This window comes from Pogona vitticeps, chromosome 1, assembly GCF_051106095.1.
Source record: "Pogona vitticeps strain Pit_001003342236 chromosome 1, PviZW2.1, whole genome shotgun sequence".
Classification (NCBI taxonomy): Eukaryota; Metazoa; Chordata; class Lepidosauria; order Squamata; family Agamidae; genus Pogona; species Pogona vitticeps.
The window spans coordinates 341,894,750-341,921,843 of NC_135783.1; the positions used below are offsets into that span (position 1 = coordinate 341,894,750).

At 42.5% G+C, this 27,094-nt stretch overlaps 1 protein-coding gene across 1 annotated transcript in view; it reads left to right on the top strand.

The window, feature by feature from the left end:
* Positions 1-27,094, top strand: part of TDRD9 (tudor domain containing 9) — a 144,531-nt gene that overhangs the window by 89,860 nt on the left and 27,577 nt on the right. The window contains exons 17-26 of the mRNA XM_072986726.2: positions 286-349; positions 4,128-4,191; positions 5,088-5,132; positions 10,604-10,657; positions 14,468-14,584; positions 15,152-15,259; positions 20,822-20,922; positions 21,917-22,087; positions 24,322-24,433; positions 26,517-26,729. Of these exons, the coding sequence (XP_072842827.2) occupies positions 286-349; positions 4,128-4,191; positions 5,088-5,132; positions 10,604-10,657; positions 14,468-14,584; positions 15,152-15,259; positions 20,822-20,922; positions 21,917-22,087; positions 24,322-24,433; positions 26,517-26,729 (1,049 nt within the window). The remainder of the gene's footprint in view (positions 1-285; positions 350-4,127; positions 4,192-5,087; positions 5,133-10,603; positions 10,658-14,467; positions 14,585-15,151; positions 15,260-20,821; positions 20,923-21,916; positions 22,088-24,321; positions 24,434-26,516; positions 26,730-27,094) is intronic.

Sequence of the window (27,094 nt, forward strand, 5' to 3'; positions counted from 1 at the left end):
AATCTCTTTATTCATGCTGCTTTATAACATTAGTCATAATCATATGAAACAAATCTTTGCCCCAGGGAGATTACAATCTCAAGTTTTTGGCACTGGGGTAACAAGCCACATGGAGGGGAAGGGAAGGGAGGCAGAAGTAACAAGGACAGAGTAACCTCAGCTTCATTGCTTCCATTTGAGATTCAGAGGTACTTAGTCTCTGTTCTTGGATCCTGCGATGTTCTTTGAGGGAAAGACAGGATGCTGGTTTTTATTAATAAATATTGTTCCCTCTCTATTCTATAGCTGCAGCCCTGTCTTTGAACAGCTTCTTCGTAATACCTTTCAGACAGCATCTTGATGGATACAGGTATTTTATCTATCTATCTGTCTGTCTGTCTGTCTGTCTATCTATCTAATCTAATCTAATCTAATCTAATCTAATCTAATCTAATCTAATCTAATCTAATCTATTTATTTACAGTATTTTTAGCTGCATCGTTACCAGTGGCTTTTCAATGAAATCGCAAAAGTTCATTGTAACCAGTGATTCAGTTCACTAGACAGATCTGTAAATATTCGTTCTGAAGCAAACTATTCGCTTCCCTTGTTTTGAGATACAGTGGACCCTTGACTTACAGACGGCTTGATTTACAGTGGTGCCTCGCACAATGAGTGCCTCACACAACGATGAATTCACATAACGATGTCTTTTTCTGATCAATTTGCTGCCTCACACAGCGATGTTTCCTATGGGGGATTTTCACATAACGATGTCCCTTTTCCCTCATTTAAAAGTGCCTTAAACTGTCCGTCCAATACATTTCAATGGAGAAAACAAAAAATCAGCAAAAATGAATGAAGACTCAGAACAACACCAAATTAAGTTTGCATACCTTTCACAAGCTGGACTATCGATGCCAAGCATTTAAAACAGGTTTCAAACAGTTTAAGGCACTTTTAAATGAGGGAAAAGAGACATCGGAATGCCATTGAAATGTATTGAGTCGGCTTCAATACATTCCAATATAGGAAACATTGTTTCACTCAGCGATGTTTCCTATGGGGATTTTCACTGAACGATGGCAATCCGTTCCAATTAACCGGTTTTCAATGCATTCCTATGGGAAATGGTGCTTCACAGAACAATGTTTTCACACCATGTTGAATTAACATCGTTGTGTGAGGCACCACTGTACAGACTTTTTGAGTTACAGACTTCTCTGGCCGCAAAATTTAGGTTTGACTTGCAGCCTGAGAATTGACTTACACACCAGAAAAAAACCAAAATGGAACAAAAATGGCCTGTTACGGGATTAATCGGTTTTCAATGCACTGTAGGTCAATGGAGACTTGACCTACAGACTTTTTGACTTGAGAACTGCCTTCCAATATGGATTAAGTTCTCAAGTCAAGACCCCACTGTATATTATTCTAGAATTAGCTGGCTGGATAGGTCAGTAGATGACATATCTTGCTGTGGAACTAGAGTCTGGGAGTTTGATTCCCCACTGGGCCTTCTGCGAGTAGAGCCAACCTGCACAGTCCCAGGGCTTCCCCAGAAGAAGGGAATGGTAAACCACTTCTGAATCTTGTCTACCGGGAAAACCCTGGAAAGGGTCATCATAAATTAGATTTGACAGCACATGATGATGATGCTAGAGTTTCACCTAGTTTAACACTTGAGAAGATGTAGCATGCGTTGTATATGAAAGTCAAACTAAGATATGAAAGGAAATACATATTCCATGTTGTGAACTCCTTTGCCACTCCCATAGTGAGATTTCCTTAGAGATGCACATCACAGCAATCCGACTTTTTAATGAAGTGACCAATCAAGAAACAAAATATGCTTTCACCACTTGGGGGAGCACCTCCACAAAAAACCAACATCATAAATGTACAGTGGTGCTTATGAACGTCACTACTTACGAACATTTCGAGTTACAACCAGCTCTGGCCGCAAAATTTTGCTTCTACTTGCGACCAGAGCGTCCACTTACGAACAGAAAAAGGCAGGAAATTCAAATTTCTAACTGTAGGTGGCGACGAGGCTGCTTCCTTGTAGCTTTTTCGCCCCAGCAGTTAGAGAGTGTGTGTTGGAAGAGGCTTGGGACTGCCTTGCTTCTGCTTCTGAGTGTGTGTGTGTTTGCAGGGAGGCTTTGGGCTGCCTGGTAAAGTAAGGTGCTGTTTTCTGCTTTTTAAAAACTGTTCTGGGTGTTTTTGCCGCGTGGTTTTGGGCTGGGTGGGGGTATATTTCTGTGCTGTGATGGGTCTTGGGGGAGTTGTTGGTTGTTTTGTTTCCTCCCCATTTCCGATGGGTCTTGGGTTTTTTGTTGCTTTTTGGAGTGTGTTTTCCCATTTCTGATGGGTCTTGGGGGGCTGGTTGCTTTGGGGGATTTCCCCCTCATTTCCAATGGGTTTTGGGGAGTTGTTTTTGGGGGGTTTTGCCCCATTTCTGATGGGTCTTGGGGGTTGGTTGCTTTTTGGGGGGTTCCCCATTTCCAATGGGTCTTGGGGGTTGTTTTTTGGCTTTCCCCCATTTCCAGTGGGTCTTGGGGGGTTGGTTGCTTTGGGGGGGTTTTCCCCCATTTCCGATGGGTCTTGGGGCATTTGTTTTTTGGCTCCCCCCATTTCCAATGGGTCTTGTGAGGTTTGGTTGCTTTTTGGGTCCCCCCCCCCATTTCTGATGGGTCCTGCATGTTTCCCTTGCTTTTTCCTTTGTTTTCCTTGAATTTCCGAACTGCCCCCTTTGTTCTCTGTGCCTTTCCAATCTGCTCCGTTTGTTTTCTGTGCATTTCCAATGAGTCTTGCACTCTTGATTGCTTTTCTTCTCTCCCTCCCCCCCTCCACTTCGGCCAGAAGGGATTAATCGCGTTTCCAATGAGTCTTGTGTCGGGATCTGCAAGATGAGAGGAAGTAGGGGTCTTGCAGATGAAGCCTCAGGGCAGGGATCTTTCTCCTCAACCAGCAAGGAGAAAGGAAAAGAGACACGAGACACTCAGAGTGTGGTTTTCAGGATGGGATCCGGATGAATACAGAACAGCCTGCCGTGAGGCACCTGTTCAGTGGGAGTTCTTCCCTCTCGATCCGGCCTCTCCTCAGTTTATTGTATCCCCTACCTTTGAACAAGTTAATCAATACAGAGGTAACTAATTTCTTGAATACACAACAGAATAACCAGAGTTAGAGACAGCTAATTTCCTTGAATACACAGGCATCAGTAAACAGAGTGGTTGGTAAACAGACAGGCTGGTAAACAGACAGTTAATAGTAAACAGACACAGCTAACTCCACATACACAGACAATGTAAACATTCCTCAGGTAGACACTTTAACTACATTACCCAGAGACAATAGACAGCAGGTTAATGATCATCCTTACTGGAAGTTAGCCTTGCAGTTTTAGCATGATGTCTGCTACTAGCATACAGATATATACATTTATATACATTTATAATATACATTTGCTACTGCCATAGATATATACATTTTAAAGGCATACAATTTCCCCACAGTCTTGCAGTGATTTTTTTCTTGGTGATTTTTTTCTTTGGCCGGAACTGATTAATTGCATTTCAATGCATTCCTGTGGAAATGGTGCTTCAGTTTACAACCATTTCGAGTTACGTCCATTTTCTGGAACAGATTATGGTCGTAAGTCAAGGCACCACTGTATAGTCATGTTTCACCCTAAGATGGTGGAGGCAGAATGCATGATACTAGAGTACATCAACAGTAAATATTGCTCTGTTGAGCTGGGATTATTTTTTGCCAAAGAAAAATATGTCTCTAGTTTCTATACTGGTAAACTTTCTCATAGACAGCATATCTGATCTACACACTACTTGTACGTTCTTCTAAAAGGAAAGATCAACATCATTCTTGCTATTTATATTATACTTTAATTCTGTTTTGGGAGAATAGTGAAACAAATTAATTTTTAAAGTTTATATTCCAAATTCGGATGCTCTCACTATTATCAGCCCAGGTATTTTTCTTCTGTGTATATTTTTTGACAAGGGTGTGTCAGATAGTTTGAAATTTGCTCCGTTTTCTGTAGTTTAGTATTGAATATTGTTTTCTGGGCTTGGCTAGGAGGAGGAGACCTTGAACTAAAATGTTGACAAATTATTGTTGCTTTACAGGAATAAACTGCATTTTTCTGGGAACAGCAAGAGTGATTGTATTGCAGTTGTTGATGCTTTTAAGGTAACCGTCTTCTCCCATCCCTGTGACAAGCAAGGATACCAGGAAGAAGCTGAACAAACTATGATTTCCCAGTGATTTTACCATCTGCCCATAAGAACTCCTAATTGCACTAGAAGAAAAATAACCATCTTATACAATATTGTAACGTTGCATGGTTATTGCCATTTTTGCAAGTGGTTACTCATTTTATTTGTTTGTTTGTTTGTTTGTTTACATGCCAGCTTTCTCTGAAAAGATCCAAGGTGGCCTACCATATTAAAAGAAATAAAGTTTAAAGCTAAATAATAAATTATTGCAACATTGAACATTTAGACATTAGCTAACCTAGTGTTCCATTAGTAAAGGCAAAAATGAGGGTACCGCATATTGTGACGATTGTATGATGGCACAGTGAGGCATTGCCAAAACGTGGCATCCTCCAGATGTTTTTGTAATACAAGTCTCATCAGTCCTTGAGAGCCTGGTTGGTGGTGATGTGAGTCATCAGCTGAAACATCTGGAAGGCAAACACAATTCAAAGTAAACCTGTAAAGCTTTATGGAAATTCAGGATTTGGGTGCTTGAGGGAGTGCTGTCACGCACATCAGCCTGGCTGTATTTTGCATGTGTATTTGTGCACATTGCTTTTCAGGGCAGAAATATCCCCTCATGTCAGCACACAGAACTATACTCTTGAAATGTTCAATGGAGGGTAAAAATGTTTTATGCAAAAAGAAATACTAGGTTTACTCTGGTGAATTGTGCTATGTATGGATTTCAACATTGGGTCCTTTCAAGGTGGGGTAAAAATGTTTTTTAAGTTAAATTAAAAATTTAAATAAATAAATGTTGTGAGGTATGTTGCATTGTGTGAACCTTTCCACTTATATGTAAATTCTTTCCTTTTTGGTAACTAGGAATGGCAGCGAAACAGGCAAAATGGAAAACTCAGACATCCAAAGGTTAGTGGTCATAGTGATTTAGGCTTCTGTTCAGAAGGTTTGTTGGATCATGGAAGCTTTGTTTCAAAGAGCCTCAGGGTGCAGTGGTTAAACTGCAGTACTGCAGTCAAGACTCTGCTCACAACTTGAGTTCAATCCCAGCGGGTTCAGGTAGCTGTCTCAAGGTTCATTCATCCTTTCATCCTTCCGAGGCTGGTAAATGGAGTGCCCATGTCCCAGAGGTGGGAGGCAATGTGTAGCCTGCATAATTAAATTGTACCAAGTTCAAGTTTATTGTGTTGGCTAAAAGCTGTCACAATTGTTTAAAATGCGAATGTTCCTTGCCTCTGGAACAACTTGCCTCCAGAAATTTGTGAGGCCCCATCGCTAGGTATTTTTAAGACCCATCTAAAAACATGGATGTTTAAGCAGGCCTTTCCTTCTTTATCTATTCCTTGTTATTTTCGCCATCTTGAAGAATTTGCTTATTGTTTATTCCTTATTGTTTAATTGTCTGTTCCTGTATATTTTTTATTTTTTGTTATATGTATATGTGTTTGTATTTTTATTTGTCTGGAAGCCGCCTAGAGTGGTCATTTTGACCAGATAGGCGGGGTACAAATAGAATGAATGAATGAATGAATGAATGAATGAATGAATGAATAAATAAATAAATAAATAAATAAATAAATAAATAAATACGGTCAAGTAAAATCATGGTAACATCACAGACATATAAAATAATAAGAGACCCTTCATATCTGGGAGTCCCCCACACAATTGGTCACGATGGCTCTCAGGAAATTAGTGCGGATGTTTCTAGCCGCTTTTGCAAACAGCACAGTTCTGTATGTAACATATGGGTCACAGTCCAAAGGTAACCTGACCACTTTTATCTGAGGGCTTTCCGCCTGTAAGGCAGCCAAAATGTTACCCAGAAATTTTTCTCTAGGGTTTTGATAGAGCTGACAGTTGAGTAACAACATCCTCTATCTCACCCGCTCCGCAAATACACAGCCTTAGATGCTTAGGGACATTCATGTACCTGCCGTCTAAGACAGCAGTTGGCATGGTTTGAAAATGAAGTTCTGTGAATGCGGTTCTCAGGGAGGCAAAAGTAAGTATGTAAGTATTGCGCCCTTGAGTGGTTTGTTTTCAGCAGATGGTACCAGTGAGAGAAATTTGAAGAGTCTATTAAACCTAAGTCCTGGTCATTATTCAGTTTGTAGATCCAGTCCCTCAGTATTCTTTTAACCCCAGAAAAAACAAAAATGTACGTGGAGAGGGATTTAGATTTTAATAAGGTTTGAACTGAAGTTGTCTCGCTGCCACTCTTCCATTGCTCTACCGTACAGTGTTTAGGTAGACAGGGATTGGACATATCCATCACCTTCTTGTAGTAGGAGAATATAGCTAGAGTTGCCCTGGCTTTAATGGATACCATGCCTGCCTCTGTTCTAAGAAAAGCTGCCGGAGTCCCCTGAGGTGCTGCGAGGATATGTCTCAGAAACTTGTTCTGTCCTACTTCAAGGTGGTGTAGGTTGTTCTGATTCATATCCCAGATCTCAATTCCAAATTTTTTTGGAGAAATCACCCTCCCTGGCAAGACTTTTAAAGCTGGGATTACTAGGTTAGCACCTTTAGAATGGAAAAATTTGGCCACAGCATGGCTAGATTTCTGAACCGATTTTTGATGCCCTGTATCTGGGATTTCCAGCAGTTTTTCCCTTCAAAATGCAGTCCTTAAAAGGTCTGGGCTTGTTATATTTTATTTTTGCCTATATTCTAGCTGAATTGGGGGGAATGCTTTCCAAATATCATCACTTTAGATTTTGTGTAATTTATTTTTAGTTGCTCTAGGTGGCTGAACTCTTAGAGCTTATTGAAGCTTCTCTTCAATCCCTTTTTGTTCATAGATAGTGTGGTGCTCAAGGCTCCCTAAGGAGCGATTAGCACTCAGAGAGTTCAACAGATCACTTACCTACCACCTTTGCGCTGGGGCAAGTCCTAAGACCTCAGCAGTGCGTAGCTTTACTTTTACCCAGTACTTCAAGCCACATGCTCAAACCATCAAGTTCTTTTTCTCTCCCATCATCATGGAATCAAACTTCTCCCACATAACCCATCGTCCATTTTCTACATTCTCTAACTTCTTCCTTCTTCTTGACACTTCATGTCTGTTAACCAATTAGCCTCAAAGCACTCAATTACCATGAAAATCCAGGTGTTTTATCTCTTCTCCAATTAGTTCAGAATATTGAGTCTTCCACGGGCCTCTTTGTCCAACCTTCAGCTTTATTTCGAGCCACACTGTACTAGTCTTCAGAAAAACACTCTCATATCACTTAGAAAAACACATTCCAATATCTCTCAAATCATCTTCACACAGAACCTATCTGATTCCATCTTACATTTCTTTGACTGCATATCCCACATTCCTTCAACCCCATCACAGATAGTAATACAATGTCATCAGCATATATAAGATTTGCAATCTTATAGTTCCCAATTGAGGCGGTGAAATGGTCTGGATGGTTTCAAGCTGTTACAATATTATTAATATAAAAGTTAAAGACTAGGGGTGCAAGTAAGCACCCTTGTTTTACCCCTTTGTTAGTATGAATTTCCTCTGTCAGCCTTCCATCTGTACTAATCCTTACCCTCAATATTGTGTTGGAATATAGTTCCTGTATTAGGGTTAGGAGTCTCTCAATGTTAGTCTCTGCAAGCTTATCCCATAGGCGATTTCTGGTGATTGTGTCAAATGCAGAGGAAAAGTCAACAAAAGCTGTGAACAGCCATTAAAATTTAACGGCCTGATGGTATATTTGTGTACAAGATGATGTAGCACGTAGATTTGATTTACTGTGCAGTGGCCCTTCCTAAAACCTGCTTGTTCCTGGTGAAGGATGTTATTTTCCTCCATCCATTTAGCCATCTTCTGGAAAAGAAGGCAGGTATAGAGCTTATTTATTGTATTTCTATCCCGCCCATCTAGACCAAAGGTCTACTCTGGATGGTTTCTTGGCAAGCCGCATCATACTGCTGACTCATGTTCCGTCCTATATCTGTGCAGTTCATTTTTTCTGCCTAGGTGTAGGACCTTACAGTTCTCCCTGCTGAAATTCATTTTGTTAGTTTTGGCTCAGGACTCCAATCTGTCAAGGTCATGTTGAATTTTAATCCTGTGCTCTGGGGAAATAGCATCCCAATTTGGTATCATCTGCAAATTTAATCAGCATACTCTCTATTCCTTCATCCAAGTCATTGATAAAGATGTTGAATAGCACAGGGCCCAGAACAGAATCCTGAGGTACCCCATTAGTTACCTCTCTCCAGGATGAAGAGAAGCCATTGGTGAGCAACCTTTGGGTTCAGTCAGTCAACCAATTACAAATCCACTGAACAGTAGCACTGTCTAGCCCACATTTTACTTGCTTCCTTGCAAGAACATCATGGGGAACTTTGTCAAAGGCCTTACTGAAATCAAGATATGCTGCATCCACAGCGTTCCCTTCATCTGTCAAGCCTGTATCTATCAAAAGAAGAGATCAGATTAGTCTGGCATGTCTTGTTTTCAGAAACCCGTGTTGACTTTTAGTGATGACAGCATTGCTATCTAAGTAATAAGAAACTGTCTGTTTAATGATCTGCTCTATAATTTTTCCAGGAATTGATGTCAGGTTGACTGGGTGATAATTATTTGGGTCTTCTTTTTTTCCCATTTTTGAAGATCGGGACAACCTTTGCCCTTCTACAGTCTGTGGAGACTTGTCCTGTTCTCCAAGAATTCTCAAAGATTATTACCAATGGTTCTGAAATTACTTCTGCCAGTTCTTTTAATAGATGTAATTCATCTGGCCCAGGAGACTTGAATTCATTTAGAGTAGCCAGGTATTCCTGTACTACTTCTCTACCTATTCTGTGCTGCCTTTCCCCCACTACATCACCTGATCTTCACCCCTCGGTTTGAACACTATTTTCCTTTTTGGAGAAAACTGAGGTAAAGAAGGTGTTGAGTAGATCTGCCTTTTCCCTGTCCTCTGTTAGTAGCTGGCCATCTTCTCCATGCAGCGACCCTATCATTTCCTTGTTTTTCTTTTTGCTGAGGGCATAACTAAAAAAGCCCTTTTTATAAATTGGGAAAATTATGCTCTGCCTCCACCCCTCGGGGAAAATTTCTGTAGCGTTAATGTTAGAGAAGAGTTATGCTAGAACTGGGGCCCACCATTCCAGGTTGTTTTTATACACCTCTGGCAGGATCATGTCCTTGGCAGGTGCTTTGTCTGTTGCTAGAGCATCAATAAGTTTGCACACTTCCTGTTCTGATACTGGGGCCATTCAGATGTGGAAATTAGTAGGGTCTGGGGGATTTTCATCTTTTTTGGCCCAATTAATCAAATTGTAAACTGTCCAGAGAGTACAGTGGTGCCTCGCATTATGATGTTAATTTGTTCCAGCGAAATCGCTGTAGAACGAAAACATTGTAAAGTGATTTTAAAAAGCCCATAGAAACGCATTAAAACCCGATTAATGCATTCCTGTGGGCTTGAAACTCACCGTCCAGCGAAGATCCTCCATAGCGCGGCCATTTTCGCTGCCCGTGCAGTGAGGAATCTGTCCCAGAAAACAGCAGGCGGCCATTTTTTTACCCAGCTGCCATTTTGAAACCATTGATCAGCTGTTCTAAAATCGTTTTGTGATAATCGGTTAGCGAAGCAGGGAACCGATCATCGCAAAGCGAAAAAAACCATCGAAAACATCGTTTTGCGATCGCTCGTCTTGCGAGGCACCACTGTACTCTAAACATATGGGGTGGTATATAAGCAGCACACTCTGCTCTGCTGAGGTATTGGTCTTGTTATTTCAAAAGACCCAGGAGGGACTTTTAAAAATGCAGAGTTACTGACACACGTACACAGGTTTTATGTGCGAAGACCATGCCTGATCTTCCACAGGAGTGTGCAAGAGTCTGTCCTGGTACCTCTCGTTCTTTTGGTCATCTTGCAGTGCTTCACAGATGTACTTCATAATGTAAAATAATTCTGAGTGGTGTTTGGGGGCATTTGGGAAAAATCAGAATGGCCGCCAAGCAGAAAAACTTTGGTTCTTTTTTGTGAAGGCAGACATTAAAAGGCAAACTGTTTATAAATACATTTATTGCCCTTCTGGTTCCCAACTTTTTCCTCACACGCCTGGCTTGTCAATAATGAATCTCTACCCCAAAGCCGAGATTTTCAAGGCTGAATCCCGATGTTGATCTCAACTCCAGTAGTCCACTGAGTCAATGGGGCTTTTAAAATCCCAACACTTACATAAATCCCATTGATTCTGCCAGTCTCCTCTAGATGAGATTTAACACTTGGATTTGATGTTCAGTGGGTTTGAGATTAGAGAACTCTGAAAATGTGAGCCCTCTAAATGCTTTTGCATGCTTTTATTTTTTTTACTGCAGTTTTTGATTATTTTTAATTGATTTTTTCCTTCTTCAGGACGAACTGGACTGGGGGCGTTCCAACTACATTCACATCAAGAGAATTAGAGAGGTGAATTGAACGCATGCCTTCACTTTCTTCCTCCTTCTACCCCAGTAATACAAAGTACTTGGACTGGGCTTTGTCAGGACGGAAAAAGTCAGGCGCAGAATCCCCTTCGCCTCTAATCACTGAGTGGAAATGGCTAAGGGCTCTGCTCTGGATAGGCTCAGAGGGCAAGGGACAGGTTGTGGTTTGCCTACAGAGCTTTGCAGGCCAGACGGGGAACCTCTGTGGACCATATTATGTCTGCAATTCAGTGATGCCCACTTCCTCCATCCATACAGTCACACACCTTGATGACCTTGTGCAGGGTTACTGCTCTACCAGTGCAGATCACAGCTCTTCCAAACTGTCATTATGTTCCTAGTTTCAGAGGCCAGCTTGTCGTGTGGTGGCTATCCATTTGGGGCCATGTCTCCTAGTGCTTAACCGGGTTGCTTCTTCAATATGATGTTCATCGCATGAATTCTTACTAGCTTAGTAGAACCTACCACAATGTGCAGTCTGCTGACATAGCCTCTGAGAACCCAGAGTCATTCTTTTTGTTGTGAGGAGGAGCCCTAATGGGACTTTGCAGGATGCAGGCGAGGGGGCAGGGACACATCCGTATCCACATAGAAAACAATCATACAGGCAGCCTCTTGTTGATGAAGCCGTTGGGGGGGGGCAGTTAACCTTCATCCCAGCACTTTCTTTTTCATTTGAAATCCCCTTTCTTCGAGGCATAACATTAGGCCCATGGGGAACAGTGGCTAAGGTAACACACACAGTCATTTCTGTAACCCAAGCCAAAAGCAGCTGGGAGTGATGAGAAAAAGATGAAGAAGACAACATGGAAGAAAAGTTTAGTCCCCATCTGCTAATACTGCTGCCCCAAGCTAATTGTGTCTCTTGCCACTTCCCACCGCTTCAGAGTGATTATTTTTTTCAAAAATCACATGGTCCTTTAAGATCTGTGTAAGGCAATACAGTGGTGCCCCGCATAGTGAAGTTTAATGCGTTCCAAATGGGCCCAAAACATATCGTTCTGCGATGTTTCCCCATGTTCCGGTGGCCATTTTGGGTGTTCCGGTGGCCATTTTGGGTGTTCGGCCATTTTGGAACCGCCGAACAGCTGTTCCCCAATCGCAGTGCAATAAAACATCAGTATGCGATCAATTAGCGATCGCAAAATCTGCATCGCTATGCGGATTCATCGTTAAACGGTGCGCTCATTATGCGAGGCACCACTGTATGTCACTTACCATGCTGCAGCATGCTTCTGCTGTAAACAACAAGAGCTTTGTGGCACAGTGGCTGTATGTGAGGGTTCACTATCAGCCTCTAATTTTTGCTCAAACCAGGAGTCATTTTTAATCCAACATCCAAACTGGTGTTTATTTCTCTCGTCAATGGCAAAATATCTCTCATCGGATCATTTTGTAACTTCTCTTGTGATGCCAACGGGCCTCACAAGGGTAACCATAGTTCTGAATCAAAAGGATTCAGGGTCCTGGAACAAAGGGGTCATAACTGGGAACATCGGCTTCAGTTCCTTCTTCCCTCAATAGCAGTAGGGTCTCACCATCTCCGACTTCTCTCCATATCGGGTCTCCCTCTCCAGTAAACTGTCCCCACGATCCCGGAGGTATACCATCCTCCGTGCCTCCTCCGCTTGCCATGCCCGACGTGCCTCAGCTTCCCTTGCCACTGCCTCTTTCTCCTCTCTCAGTCGTCTCCTCCACTCCCTTGCCTCGGATTCACCCCAGTACGACGGACATTGGGGTAGTCCTCGTCTACGGCGGTAATCTGCCTCTCCCGATGTACCTTTATCTTTTCGCATTTCCCCATCCATCCATGAGTCCTCCCTCCGGGGAGTTTCCAAACCCCCGGGTATGTTGTCGTGGTCCCTATTTATAATCCCCATTCCCACCTCCACTACGGACCTCCCCTTTTCCTCTCTTCCCACCAATTCCCTCTCCGTCTGCGTTGCCACAGTCAGACCCCGTAGATTTGTTTCCAGCTCCCGGGTGTTTATTCCCTGGTGTATCTTTCTTGGAGGGGTTGGTGGCTGAGTGATCTGCACCTCCTTGGATGTCTTATTTGGAGACGGCACTCCGACAACAGCCTCTATGCTCTCGTCCCGCTTATCACACTGTACTACAGCCAAAACTCTGTTCATGACTCAGGTTCAATTCTAGGCAGTTGGCTTGAGGTTGACTCAGCCTTCCATCTATCTGAGGTCATTAAATTGAGTACCCAGCTTGCTGCAGAGGCAATGTGTTGCCTGCATGTGGAATTCTAGAAGTTGGAGTAAGAAAAGGAACGAAGGAAGGCAGGAGGCAGGCAAAAACCGTAGTTCCATTTTCATTCTGCTTTTCTTTCATTTAACCCAAGGCAGCAACATGGCCCTCCTTATTTTTTATCTTCACAACATTGTCCATGGTAGATGAGCTGAAGCCATGTGGTTGGCCCCAAATCACCCAATCTATTCCTTGGCTAAGTTGAAATTTGAACCTAGGTTTCTCCGAAGCCTAGTCCTGTACTCTAGTCACTGCAGAGCATTAGTTCAGAATTATGCACATTATTCTGGCTTTACAGATATACAGTTAAAAGCGTTTTATTTTTCACCTGCGCTAGCAGTGGCAAGCACACAACTCCACTTTCTTTTACTTTTGAAGTAATTTGTACTTGTTTGTGATTCTCATTTCAAGAGTACAGTGGTACCTCGACTTAAGAACTTAATCTGTATTGGGACTGCATTCTTAAGTCGAAAAGTTCTTAAGTCAAAGCACCATTTCCCATAAGAATGCCTTGAAAACCGATCAATGTGTGCCGAGGGAAGAAAAAAGCAAAAAGGCAGGGGAAAGGGGCAGGAAATTCAAATTTTCCGCCCTTTCCCCTTGCCTCTTTGCCTTTGAAGGTCTCCAAAGGCTTTCCCCCCAACATCGGAGGAAGCCCTTTGAGACCTCCAAAGGCAAAAGGGCAGGGGGAAAGGGTGGGAAATTTGAATTTTCCGCCCCTTTCCCCTGCCTTTTTTCATTCTTGGGTCGAGGCTCCATTCGCAAGTCGAGGCCAGTTTTTGCTAACAAAGCCGTCCGTAAGTCGAAATGTTCGGAACTAGGGACGTTCTTAAGTTGAGGTACCACTGTATTGGTGGAGGGCATGGCAGATGTTGAGTGTTCAAAGCAGAACTGTAGTGTTCCTGCTACTGTCAGAGATAAAGAGATTTAAACACCATTGTTTACAGTGTAGTGGATGCATCAATGATCTGTTTATATTTTTATTTTTTAGATAAATATCCTCTCTCATTCACATCCTCCAGGCAAGGTTGCAATAAACTGGAGGGGTTTCGGTGCAGCTCATAGAAAATATGTATTCCAAGCAAAATGCTTCTTTAAGAATATTTAAGTTTCTTTCATTGATGCAGTCGTTACTATGATGCTAATACTAATTTTAAGATCCTGATGATGGGAAAGTGGGAAGGCAAGAGGAGAAGGGATCAACAGAGGACGAGATGGTTGGACAGTGTCATCGAAGTGACCAACGTGAATTTGACCCAACTCCGGAAAGCAGTGGAAGACAGGAGGGCCTGGCGTGCTCTGGTCCATGGGGTCACGAAGAGTCAGACACGACTTAACAACTAAAGAACAACAACAACAACACTAATTTAGCTATTGGTCAGGTTGTCCACTGCCTAGGACATACAAAATAGCAAGAATTTTGGGTTGGGGTTTTTTTTTTTTTGGCTTTTTCTTTTTTTGTATTTTGCCTTGTTGAGCTTATGTTTTTGATATTACTGTCATATCATGTGTATAAATCTCAGATTATGATTATTAGGTGGCCGAATTGTATGAAGAGTTGAAAATAAGAGTTGCTGAATTCAATATGCATGTCAACAGTCAGCCTCCTGCCTTGGATCACGAGCATGTGTATAAGCAGCGTTTCATTTTACAGGTAAAGCTGGGCCTTTTATAGGGGTGTTAAAGACTCACCAATTAAAATTTCTCCAGTATAAGTTAAATTATACATAGGTGGGTTTCAGGAGCTTGTGCCATGCACCTGCATTTTTGTTATGGGCTGGATGGAGACCGAGTCTCCACCTTTGACTTGGCTACTGAGCCACCCACTCCTGAGAAGCTTCCTGCCTCTCCGCTCTTCCATCCCGCCCCCCAATGATCTAGGACTTGTGAGTCCTGGCAGTTCTTTGTGGTGAATCACACAACTGTACTGATTTGTGGATTCACAGATGACCATTCAAAAAAACCACAGATACAGATCAGCGATTTTGTCCTCCTTCCTGTTTTGAGCTTTCTGGCTCATCCGCACTGAGAGATTCATGACTGGTAAACATCTTTTTCTTCAAGATGGGCCTTTTAAACAACCTACTTAGAGACAGAGACAGAGATGGAGGGATGAAAAATGGACTCCAAATGCTTGAGTTACGGTCTTATTCCTGTTTGAATTCTCTTCTTCTAAAAGGGAAGTTTTATTTTTAAAGCAAATTGTTCTCTTATCTCTCAGGTTGTTATGGCTGGAGCTTTCTATCCAAATTATTTTACTTTGGGACAACATGATGAGGAACTTGCTGTAAGGGAACTGGCAGGCAATGATCCCCAAACTACTGTGATGGTATGTTAATTGAAGTTTGAATAGCCTGCACTGCATATGCGATTACCTGACCATTGTTTTTTTCTTTTGTAATAGATATGAAACTGTAGCTTATTTTTTCTGTATTCTGCCCTTTCAAATTGCTCCAAGTAGCATACAGTGGGGTCTTGACTTGAGAACTTAATCTGTATTGGAAGGCGGTTCTCAAGTCAAAAAGTTCTCAGGTCAAATCTGCATTTCCCATAGGAATGCATTGAAAACCATTTGATCCGTATCTGCTCTTTTCCGTCCATAGAAACTAATGGGAAGCTGCTATTCTGCCTTCGACCACTAGAGGGGGATATTTTGTTTCTTTTTTTCTTAGGTCAAGAAAGGTTCAGGGAAGGCAGGGAAAATACAGTCCAGGCAGTACAGTACCAGGCAGTCTGAAGACTGTCTCCCAATCCACTCTCTAAACACTGGGAGGAGTGAGGAAGCAGACAGGCACCGTTTTCACTGGCCAACAGTTAACTGAAAGTTCAAATTTTGCACTTTCCCTGCCTCCCACGTGGTTTTTTTTCAGTTTGTAACTCAAATCTAAGTATGTAAGTCAAGTCAATATTTTCCTATGAGAGTGGTTCTTAAGTCAAAATGTTCTTAACTCGAGCCGTTCTGAAGTCAAGACCCCACTGTATGTGGTCCTCATCTCTTCTGTTTTATTCTCATAGTAAACATGCGGTTCCCATTGGTATTCCTTGGCCCACATCATATAGCATTTTTTCGTATACAGTGGTGCCTCGCTTAACGATAATCTGTTCCAGGAAAATCGCCGTTAAGCAAAAACATCATAAAGCGAAAATAAAACCCCATTGAAACGCGTTGAAACCCGTTCAGTGCCTTCCAGTGGGGTAAAAACTCACAGTCCAGTGAAGATCCTCCATACAGCGACCATTTTCGCTGCCTGTATAGCGAGGAATCCATCCCTAAACACAGCGGGGAGCCATTTTAATTACCCGGCGGCCATTTTGAAACCACCGATCAGCTGTTCTAAAAACATCATTTTGCGAAGAATCGGTTCCCGAAGCAGGGAACTGATTATCGCAAAACGAAATTCCCTCATTTAGACCATCGTTTTGCAATTGCGATCACAAAAACATCATTGTAAAGCAGATTCGTCGTAATGCGGGGCAATCGTTAAGCAAGGCACCACTGTATTCTTTTCCTATATTTACTATTTCTTCACATAATTTGTTTATCTTCCATGTCACATTGGCATTCCGCAGTGGCTTACGTTCTTCAGACACTTTATTCATTTATTTTATATGTTTAAAATATTTTTACTCTGTCTTTCTTCTTAAAAGACCACAAGATGGCGCATATCATTAAAAGAAAATATTAAAGCGAACCGCAGTGAGTATGCAAACACTAAAAAAGGATCAAACAAATAACCATACAAAAATACATTCAAAACAGAAAGGTATAACAGTTCATTTAAAAAACCCATTCAAACAGCCAATCAGTCAAGGAAGAACTCGCTGGAAAAGAAAGGTCTCGCTTGCAAGAGGACAGCAAAGATAGAGCCAGCCTAGCCTCCTGTGGGAGGGAGTTCCAAAGTCTGGGAGCAGCAACAGAAAAGGCCCTCTCCCATGTCCCTCCCCAAACAAACGCACCTGTGAAGATGGCAGGACCGAGAGAGAAGCCCCTCCTGATGTTGTTAACACTCAAGGAAGCTCATAAAGGGAGAAGGTTCTTGAGATAGCTTGGGCCCAAGATGTTTAGGGCTTCACAAGTTAAAACCATCACTTTGACTTCTGCCTGGAAACGGATCAGCAGCCAATGGAGTTACTGTAACAGGGGAGTTGTGTGATTCTTGTAATCAGCCTCAATCAACAATCTGGCTGCTGTGTTTTGGACCTGCTGAAGTTTATGGACACTTTCCAGAAACTGTTGCAGTACCACAATAAAAGATAAACAGCAAACTGAATTACAATTTGAATGGGTCTAAGTGTTGCAGGGGACGTGGTGGCGCTGTGGGTTAAAATGCAGAAGCCTCTGTGCTGCAAGGTTGGAAGACCAGCAGTCGTAAGATCAAATCCACACGATGGAGTGAGCACCCTTCGTTCCTGGCCTCTCTCTCTAACTGCCCCACTAAACTCACACAGAATATGTTTCCATTCTCTCACTTTATTCAGCAGCTCCAGCTCACAAGCTCTCTTGAGGTTTTGAATGCAGCTAGATGTAACTGTAAAACCCCAAGCCAGGGCCAGGAGGCTTATGTGGAAGTGCCGTCGCTCCCATCCCGTACTAATGCTACTCAGACTTCCCCTCCACCTTCTCCACCTAGGAAAGAGAGTAAACAGGTGGATACTAAAGAGCTGGAAGAGATGACAGGGAAAGAAGGGCGGAGACACCAAGGGGTTGACACCAGGGACTTGGCACAGGCGCTGAGAGGGTTAAATGTGTCTGAGAAAACCCGAGAGAAATTTGGCGGGAAGAGGGGAGGGGGAGATAGAGGCGGGAGCCGGGGATATAAGGGCGAAGCGGGAAGAGATCCCGGGTGGTTGTGAAATGATATGAGTCCAAGACCCATGGACAGGAAAATGGGAACAAGTAAAGGTTCCCCATGAGGAAGCAGAGAGAAAGAGACGCCAGGGACAACAACCCTGTCCATCTTATTGGGGGGAGACTGAGGCTAAAGAGTGGCGGCGACGCCTGAGGGAAGAGAGAGAAGCAGCGGCAAGAGAGTTGGAGGCGAAGAAGGCATGGCATCTCACAGAGCTACAGAAGATGGGGGTCTACCCGGACCCGTTGTTGGCCAGCCCGGGAGAGGGCTCCCCATTCTGGGGTTGGAGCGGGGATGAGGAGACCCTTCCACTATTGGAACCAGAGATGGATGACGGCGAAGAAGCGGTCCCAGAGAAGGTATTATCTGGACCGTGGATATTGGACGAAACTAACCCATTTGTTAGTAATGTTTGGACTCCCTTGCGGCCGAAGTTTAGACCCCAAGAGAATTTAGAAACTGTTCCAGGAGACGTTCCAGTTAATGTTGAATTGTTAATAAATGAAAACAAAGTTGAACCGTTAAACGAATCTCGTGCTTTATTGACTGTGACTGACCTCCCCAAACACAGCACCCTCACAGTAACCAGGAGATCAGCTATCCTGGTCTTGTTCACCGTCAGGAAATAAACAGCAAGATTGAAATACTGTACTGGGAACCTTGGTTGGAAGTGGCCAGACCCCTATGGGATTTGTTATATTGAGGAGATGGAAAGCTGAGGATAATAGGATGGACATTGTGAAAATTGAATGAGGTCTCATGGTCAGAAATACTCAAAGAAAATGCCATCTTAAAAACCAGGAAGGCTGCATAAGCAATTTCCCAATTAGGTAAGCTTTAAAGAGGGCAAGTATAGGAAGTGGAAGGAGGGGTAAATCACCGAGGAAGAGTATAGACAAGTAGTCAGTATTTGTAGGGAGAAGGTTAGGAAAGCTGAGCCTGAGAAGAAACTTGCAACCAAGGTTAAAATAATAAAATGGGGCTTTCAGCATGTTTGGAGTAAGGAGAACGACAAGAACCATTGAATGGAAGGATGATCCAGGCTTATCTTAGCTCTTATTTTGAGAATCACAAGATTGGTAGATGAGTGGAATGCTGTACATGTAGAATATCTTGATTTCAAAAAGATTTTTGAAAAGCTTTCTCATGGTACTTGCATGACCAAGCTGGTAACATGTGGACTGTATGATGATGCTGTTGGGTGGATTTGTAGCTGACTGAGGGATTGTCTTCAGAGACGACACACAGTTCCATGTGATTGTGGAGAGCAGTGACAGTTGAGTTGTCCTGGGCTTAATGTTCAATAGCTTAACAGAGAATTTTGATGGTCTAGAGGCGATGTTTCCAGATGACATCAAAGAGAGAGGCTGTTAACGCTTTGGAAGACAAAAATCTAGATTAACGGATTGGAGAACTAGGCCAGAACAACAACAACAACAGCAACAAAAATAGTGTGCAACTACACTGGAAAGCCAATAGTAACGGCCAATTTGAATTGGCCTTTGCAGCATATGGTCAGTAAAAAAATACTTGGAAATCTTTTTTATAAAGGAGGGAAATCCCACAATACTTGACCATCTACATTTAGGCTGGAAAAACCCAGATGCAAGAATATAGGATGTGGGACAATTGACTTGGCCAGCAGTATATCCAAAAAGAGGTTAGGGACCATGGTTTGCCACCAGGTAAACAAGAATTAATGTTGTGATAGGGTGACAGAAGGTCCAAATGAAATGTTAAACTGCGTCAACCAGTGTTCCCTCTAATTCTCCAGAGTGTTGCGCAGTGGTTCCACTCCCTGTGTGCGGGATTCCAGTCATAACTGGAAGCAAATAGGTGGGACCCCCTGACTCAGCTGCACATCCACACAGTTTAGCGGGAACATTGGTGTCAACTGAAGTACAGGACTTGTGTTCTGTGGCTCCAGTTTAGAGAGTAGGATTCTAAAAGTTGTGGGTTCGAGTTTAGAAGTCATGGGTAGAAATGACAAGAAAGGATTAGGAACAGCTTCCTGATAGGAAGAAGCACCCATCAGTCTAATGGACTAACGTGGAAGCAGATGATCTCCCTTGCACTGGAAGTGTTTGACCAGAAGGAGAATGGCCAGTTATCAGGGCTGCTTTCTTTGGATTTTCTGCATCATGAGCAGTTTTTCATGGTGACCTTAGGGCTCTTTCTAACTGAATAATTCTATTTTTTCATGGCTGAACATCAGCCTTCTGGCTACGAGTTTTGATTTTCTTTCTAATTTTAACTCCTCTTATATTCCTGATCTCCTTCTCCTCCTTTCGGTGACTTTGCATTGTTCTATTCCCCCCCCCCCTAAAATTTCTTCTTCACTGTTTTCTTTATTGTTTTATTTATTTCAAAAAAACATCTTGAAGATACTTTCAAAACAGCTTCTGATATGATGCTTGTGCTCTTAATTTTTTACTCTGAATACCAGATACATTCTTGCTGCGCATATATTAGACCATCTTATTCCACAGAGCTTGTTTGCTCCATTTCTGCTTGATATATGTGCGTGTGCGTGTGCGCACGCTTAGGAATGTTGGCAAACAATGCAGAAAGGACAGATTAGACTACAGGAAGGATGTGTGAAAAGAAACAAAGGCGGTGTGGGGGAAAGGAGTGTGAAGGAAGCAGGAAGTGGGAGTAAAGAAAAAGTAAAGCCAGCAAAAACCTTACATGAACCCCAGGAATGAGAGAGGCTGTGTTTTTTGGCAGGAGTAGAAATGGCAGATGATAGATCTTTGGATGGTGAAAGATGGTAGGCCAAGGAGCCTAAAGAAGATAAGGGAGAGAGGATTGTTGACATTTGCATTTATCTTTTGAGCTCATCCACTGCATCTCTGACAGGTTGCTATCATATGTTTAACTAGTAGAATTCTTACCTTAATATTCCTCAGGCGCTTGCAGTTTGTGAACACTGCCTTGTGAAATAAAGCATTCATAAATGAATTTGGCTAGGATTATAGCCAAAATCAGATTGCTTTCTTTAACATGCAAAAATGCAACACACATTTTTTTTATTTTAACAGTTGCAGAGCATTCCCCCGTATGGTTTCCTCTACTATAAACAGCTGCAGTCTCTCTTCAGACAGTGTGGTCAAGTCAAATCCATTTCTTATGATGGAAGCAAGTAAGTAAATTGCAATTGTTAACACATGATGCAATTTTCGTATTGCTTCATCGGTTATACACAACACACACACATGCACAGACACACACATATATATGCACCCACACTACCCTCATGCAACTACACTGCGCTCTGAAGACCATTCCCATCTTGGAAATCATATTCAGTCACCCCAGTGATTTCTCAGTTTTCAACAGGTCTTTTCTATAAACTTTCTTTTCAGTCACTGGCAATAAAAATGTGCATTAATTACCTTGTAGCAATTAATTAATGACCAAAAGCTCCCGTAACCGTCATGAGAAGCTGACTGTGGCCAGGGCTGCTTTGGCAAGGGCCTTCTCTGGGGCCACTTGTTGTTTTGGAACTCTTTGCTGAGGGAGGTGAGGATATGGCCCCTTCCTTCCCATTTTTCAGGCAAAGACCTTTTGACTGAGGCAGACCTTTGCAGTCTGTAGCCTGCTCAAGGACAGGGACTTTAACAGCTGATGTTCTTCCATTGATATTTTCATCATTGATATTTTAACAGATGCGCAGCCATTCTCAACTATTTTTTTGCCGTGGCCATAAACACAATACGAAAGAAATATAGACTGCATCAGGATTGTATAAGTCACATAACAAACTTTATAAGGTGGCGTGTGAAGAATTATTTCTGGTCTGTGGCCCCTTTAAAATGTGCCAGAGTGCCCCTACATGGGGACCATATAGCCCCCACTGAGAATGACTGCTTTTAAGTGTCTTCACTTTAATCTTAATCTTGGTTTAGTTAGTATAATCCATTTGATTAGATTTTAATGAATTTAATTTAAATTTTTGTAATTTATTGTGTTTTAGTAGACTGTTGGGTTTTTTTAAAACTCTTGTACAGCATGTTGGGGCCCCACTTTTGGGAGAAAGGCTGCAGATCAGTCCAGATAAGAAAGGGGGCTGATGCAGTATTGTCTTGATTTTGATCCTCCACCTTTGTTTTTTGTCTTATCCTCCTTCAACGTAGAGCCTTTGTACAGTTTTCCCGGAATCCGACTGAAAGCTTTAAAACGCTTCCTGCGGTGTATCTGGCTCTCAAGATGTCACAGCTTCGGACACAACTTGAACTTAATGTGCATTCCCCAGAAGTGATTGAAGGGAAAATGGGAGAAACAGCTATGCTTGTGAAAGGGACACGGTAGGCTTGTTTAGGTTTCCTTCATCACAGGAAACTGTTCTGTCTTCAGCAGGGCTTGTCAAAACGACAGTCCCATAGTGGTCATAGCTGTGCGTGTTTCAAAGAAATTAGAAATTTGCAGCTGGTGTAAAATATGCAAAATATAGAACTCTTCACATGATTTCAGCATAATTTATTCTGCTGTTAGAGATGGAAGAATGAGTTAACACTGGATACTGAAGCCCTCTAATTCTGCTAAACTCCCACTTTGGATGGAGTCTTCTGTACTTTTCTCTGTGGATGCAAATATCTGTTTTGCAGGTTTGTGCGTGGAGGGATACAGTACTCCCTTGTGAAAATATAAGCCCAGTTAGATGCAACAGTGCAGTCTATAGCTTTCCTAACAGGGCACTGTCTGATTTGCAAAAGCCATAGAACTCACAGGACACAACACCACCAGAGTGTATTAGACTCTAGGCTTGCAAACAGGATACTAGCCTCTGCCTTCAGATATGTAATCAGGTTTTGACAGCATAGTTTAAAGCTCAAAAGCCACAGGGACTAGAGAGTGGATTGGGAGACAGTCTTCAGACTGCCTGGTACTGGACTGCCTGGACTGTATTTTCCCTGCCTTCCCTGAACCTTTCTTGACCTAAGAAAAAAAGAAACAAAATATCCCCCTCTAGTGGTCGAAGGCGGAATAGCAGCTTCCCATTAGTTTCTATGGACGGAAAAGAGCAGATACGGATCAAATGGTTCTCAATGCATTCCTATGGGAAATGCAGATTTGACCTGAGAACTTTTTGACTTGAGAACCGCCTTCCAATACGGATTAAGTTCTCAAGTCAAGACCCCACTGTATATCCTCCACATTGATTTCACTTCCCCCTGGTCTAAATAGGCTGGTTAGATGGACCCCTCTCTCAAACCATCTATTTCCTCAGTCCAAAATGAGTACATCTTGGTCATCAAATGAGTGTCTTTTGTCCTTCAAATGAAGGAACCCTGCAGATTGCAGTCCTGAGCCGTTGCCCCTCCTGTGCTGGGCCATTCTCCTGTTCACTGGCTGTTTGGTTTCTCTAGTGTAGAGTTCCGAACACTTCTCTTTGCATTGGACCACATATACTACATTGCTCCTGTTGTGTTTTGGTATCCAGTCTTTTGGGTGGACGAGTCTCTGCCTTAGTGTGCTTGTGGGTTTAAAGTGCACGGGTATGTGGTGTTTACCAAAAATTCTTTTGAGATTTTCAGACATCAGCACTGGGTCTCAGACTATTCCATTGTGCTCCTGGGTCAGGACATTGCTTTGATAAAGGCCCGTTTTAGATATCCACAGGCCTTAAGGGCTGTCTTCAGATGTCCATCTTCTTTCTTCTTGGCTTCTGTTTGAAGGACAAAGGACATTTATTTGATGACCACGATGTAACTCATTTTGGACCAAGAAGATATAGAAAATCCCTCACTCAACAGGGGTGGAGGCCTTAGATACAATCTGTCTTCTATTTATCATGCTGCCCTTTCATCCATCCCCAGAAAGATTAGGACCACAAAGGCCAGAAAGACCCCTGCTAATGACCGTTAATGACCCATGACAGTGGGTGGAGAAGGATTGCAGAAGTGGCATTATCCCTCACTCCCAGTCAGTCCTTTGACTTTCCAATGAGCCTATTCAGACCAAGGGGAAGTAAAACCAACGTGGAGGACATATCTGGGATCTCCTACCAACTCTCCTCAGACTGAAGAAGATACGGAGTAGTAGTGGAGGAGTAGCAAAACGTTTCAACCTAACAAGAAAGAAGTCCAGTTGCCATGACTCAACTTTGAGATAACCTCACCTGGGTGACTGAGAATCTTCACAGAAACCTTGCTGGTAGTAAACAAAAGCAGTAACTACATAACTCAGTTTTTGCAGAGAAACAAGATATTGCAGAGACCTTGCTGGGGTAAAAAAGGAGCTTCTGTTGCTTATCTGGGTAAGAAGGAATTCAGTGCAGGCAAATGAGAAGGCTGGCAGAGATGGGGTGGAGCAGTGTACAGAAACTAAACGGTGCCACAAGACGTGACGTGTCTCTTTGTCCCCACCACTGCCCCTCCTTTTGCCAGCTGCTCCCAAGAGATTGTAAGTTTTTTGGGCAGGTGCATGAGGTTTGGTTCGTTTTTTGCAGGCAAGTCACTCATGTTTGTCTTGAAGGGGGGGGCAGAGTGTCAAAAACACAGCTGCTAAATGATGTCATATTCTGTGTATTTGTTTGCAGAGTGAATGTGGATTTTCAGAAGCATACGGTGGCTCCCGTGCAAAAGTTCAGCAACACTTCGGAAAAACTGCAGACCTTAAGTAGCCTTGACTTATCCATCAATGTCACAGAGGTACAGGCATCTTAACGTGTAGAACTGTTTGTATAGCACTGTAGCGAATGATGGTGGCGGCGAATTCTAACATGGGATGAATTGGGTATGAATGTTCCAATGTTCCTACATTGGATGATTGTAGGTATGCATGTTGCAATGTTCCTCTAGTTTGTTTCTGATCGGATTATTCAGAATCTGTTCTAAGATGAGCAGAGATGCTTTGAGCATTTGTTCTAAGATGAGCAGACATGCTTTGAGCATTTCTTGACATGGTCCCTCTCTCTCCCTCCTCCTTTTTCTCTCTCTTTCTCCCCCTCCTTGCTTTCTCACGCACCACATACACACATGCACATTCTTTTCATCAGTGTCCTATTGTGTTGAACTGCATCTGACCCGAAGGCTCTTGCAGTCTTCATGATTGAGTGATGTCGACATATGTAGGTTACACCTATCTTATGTAGGAGCTTTATAAGAACTGTATTGAAGAACTGAAGGTTACCTTTAGCAAGCAGTCCTTTCCAAAGCTTAGCTCCCAGTTGGACTGCTCATAAACAGACCCTAAATTGTGTTCTAACCTGCCTTTATTTGACTATAAGCTCACCTTTCACAATGTGATTTTAAAACAAAGGCTTTGAAATATTTTATGTCGTTTTAACTACCTTGTATTTTACTGTGTGTAGAGCATGTATGCACCTATGCATACATAAATGTATAAGTCCCTAAATAACCAACCAAGAAATCTCTGTGTTCCTTTTTCTCATTCATCGTACATTAGGATGGTTAATGGATGACCCTTAAACGCTGTTTATGTGACTGTCAGCCTTGTGGACTTGTTAGCCTTGTGGGAAGATGATGTTGTCATCTTCCCACAAGACCATCCACCAAAATGTAAAGGCAAATGGATAAAAGTCAGGAAAACATGCTAAAAATGGTTAACATAAGCTTCTTCCACTTTCTTTGATACTGAAATTTGGTGGAGCAACAGCAGGAAAAATGTGTGGCATATAGTACAGCAGGACCCTCATATCCATGGCATCAATATCTGCTGATTCACTTATTCAGTCTGAAAATACTAAAAATATTAAGAGAAAAATACTAGGAATATATTTTTCCAAATATCAAGTTTCCCGAACTGACGAATAGAGGGAGCCAGAGACCGTGCTGTGTATCACATTCGCTATTAAATTAGCATTTGCTGTGGTCCATGTTTTTGAGTATCTGTCGGAGGGGGGCTTGGAACTGATCCCCTGTGGATATGGGGGTCCTACTGTAATTTTGGTAGGGTACAGAATGGATTCCCTGTCCTGCTCTGCAGATGTGGATGCTTGACCACTGTACACTACTGATGTGAGGAATACTTACTAGTTTCCTTATTTTTATCTGTTTAGCTGTCTTAACACAGTAAGACATCTTGATGCGGAATTCTCAAGCCCTGTAAAATTCCTTGCCCCTAAGTGCAAAAATGAGTCTACGGAGTACTCCCCCCCCCCTCGAAGGACTCTGCAGTTTGTGTAAAATGTTGCTGTTCAACATTGATGTCCCTTGTCTGTGAGAATCAAATCAAACATATGTAAAGGAAACCTAGGAGGATTGGGAGATTGTTTTAAAAAATACAAACAACCCGTCCAGTGCCTCCCAAGTTTTAAACAGCCATAGGAATTCCATGAAACAAAGAGGTAGTTGTTATAGGTTTATGCACTCTTTATTATGTCTACAGAAAGTATTCTCACAGTGTGAAAGTCCATCAAAACCAGTAGAAAAGATCTTGTGCTCTTGCAAGAGAAGGTATTTTTAACAGTTTCTTCCCCCCCCCCAACACACAAATGAAATGATTGAGGAGTTACATCTCTAAACATACGCTCTCTTCCTTGACTGACATTGCCTTAGGATTGTTTGTACAGATGCTGATTTCTCCCAAACGGCAGAGACCTTTATAGGTTGGGGAAGATCACTCTTTGTCTCATTCTTGCCGGACAGGCTCTTCTCAGAGACAGGCGTGTGGGCTTTTCCATCCTTGATAATAAAATGTTAGCCTTTGAAAATCTGTTAAATAAGAGTCTAGTTTAAGATTTGAGTCGTCTGTTGGTTTGTTTCCCTTTAGGTGGTAGAGGTTGGGCACTTCTGGGGTTACAGAATCGATGAGAGAACTATGACTTTACTCAGAAATCTGTCCATTGAAATCAACCAACTGGAACTGAACCATTTGCCAGTTCGCCCCTGTCCAGATTTGGTTTGTTTGGCCCCGTTTACTGATTGGGAAGATGAGAGCTATTACAGAGCTCAGATCCTGTATGTGTCTGGAGAGAGTGCAGAGGTATGTCTTTCTTAAAAAACCCAAACTTTACAGTGTTGGAGAGTAATGCAAAAAATTATACAGCGGTGCCTCACTTGTCAATGTTAATTTGTTCCAGCGAAATCGCTGTAGAGTGAAAACATCGTCAAACAAAATTAAAAAGCCCATTGAAAGCCTTAAAACCCGGTTAATGTGTTCCAGTGGGCTGAAAACTCGCCGTCCAGCAAAGATCCTCCATAGAGGCGGCCATTTTCCATGCCTGTGCAGCGAAGAATCCGTCCCTAAGCACAGCGGGGGGGATTTTTTTCAGCCGGCAGCCATTTTGAAACCCGACAATCAGCTGTTTTTGATAGTGGTAAAGCGAAAATCGGTTCCTGAAGCAGGGA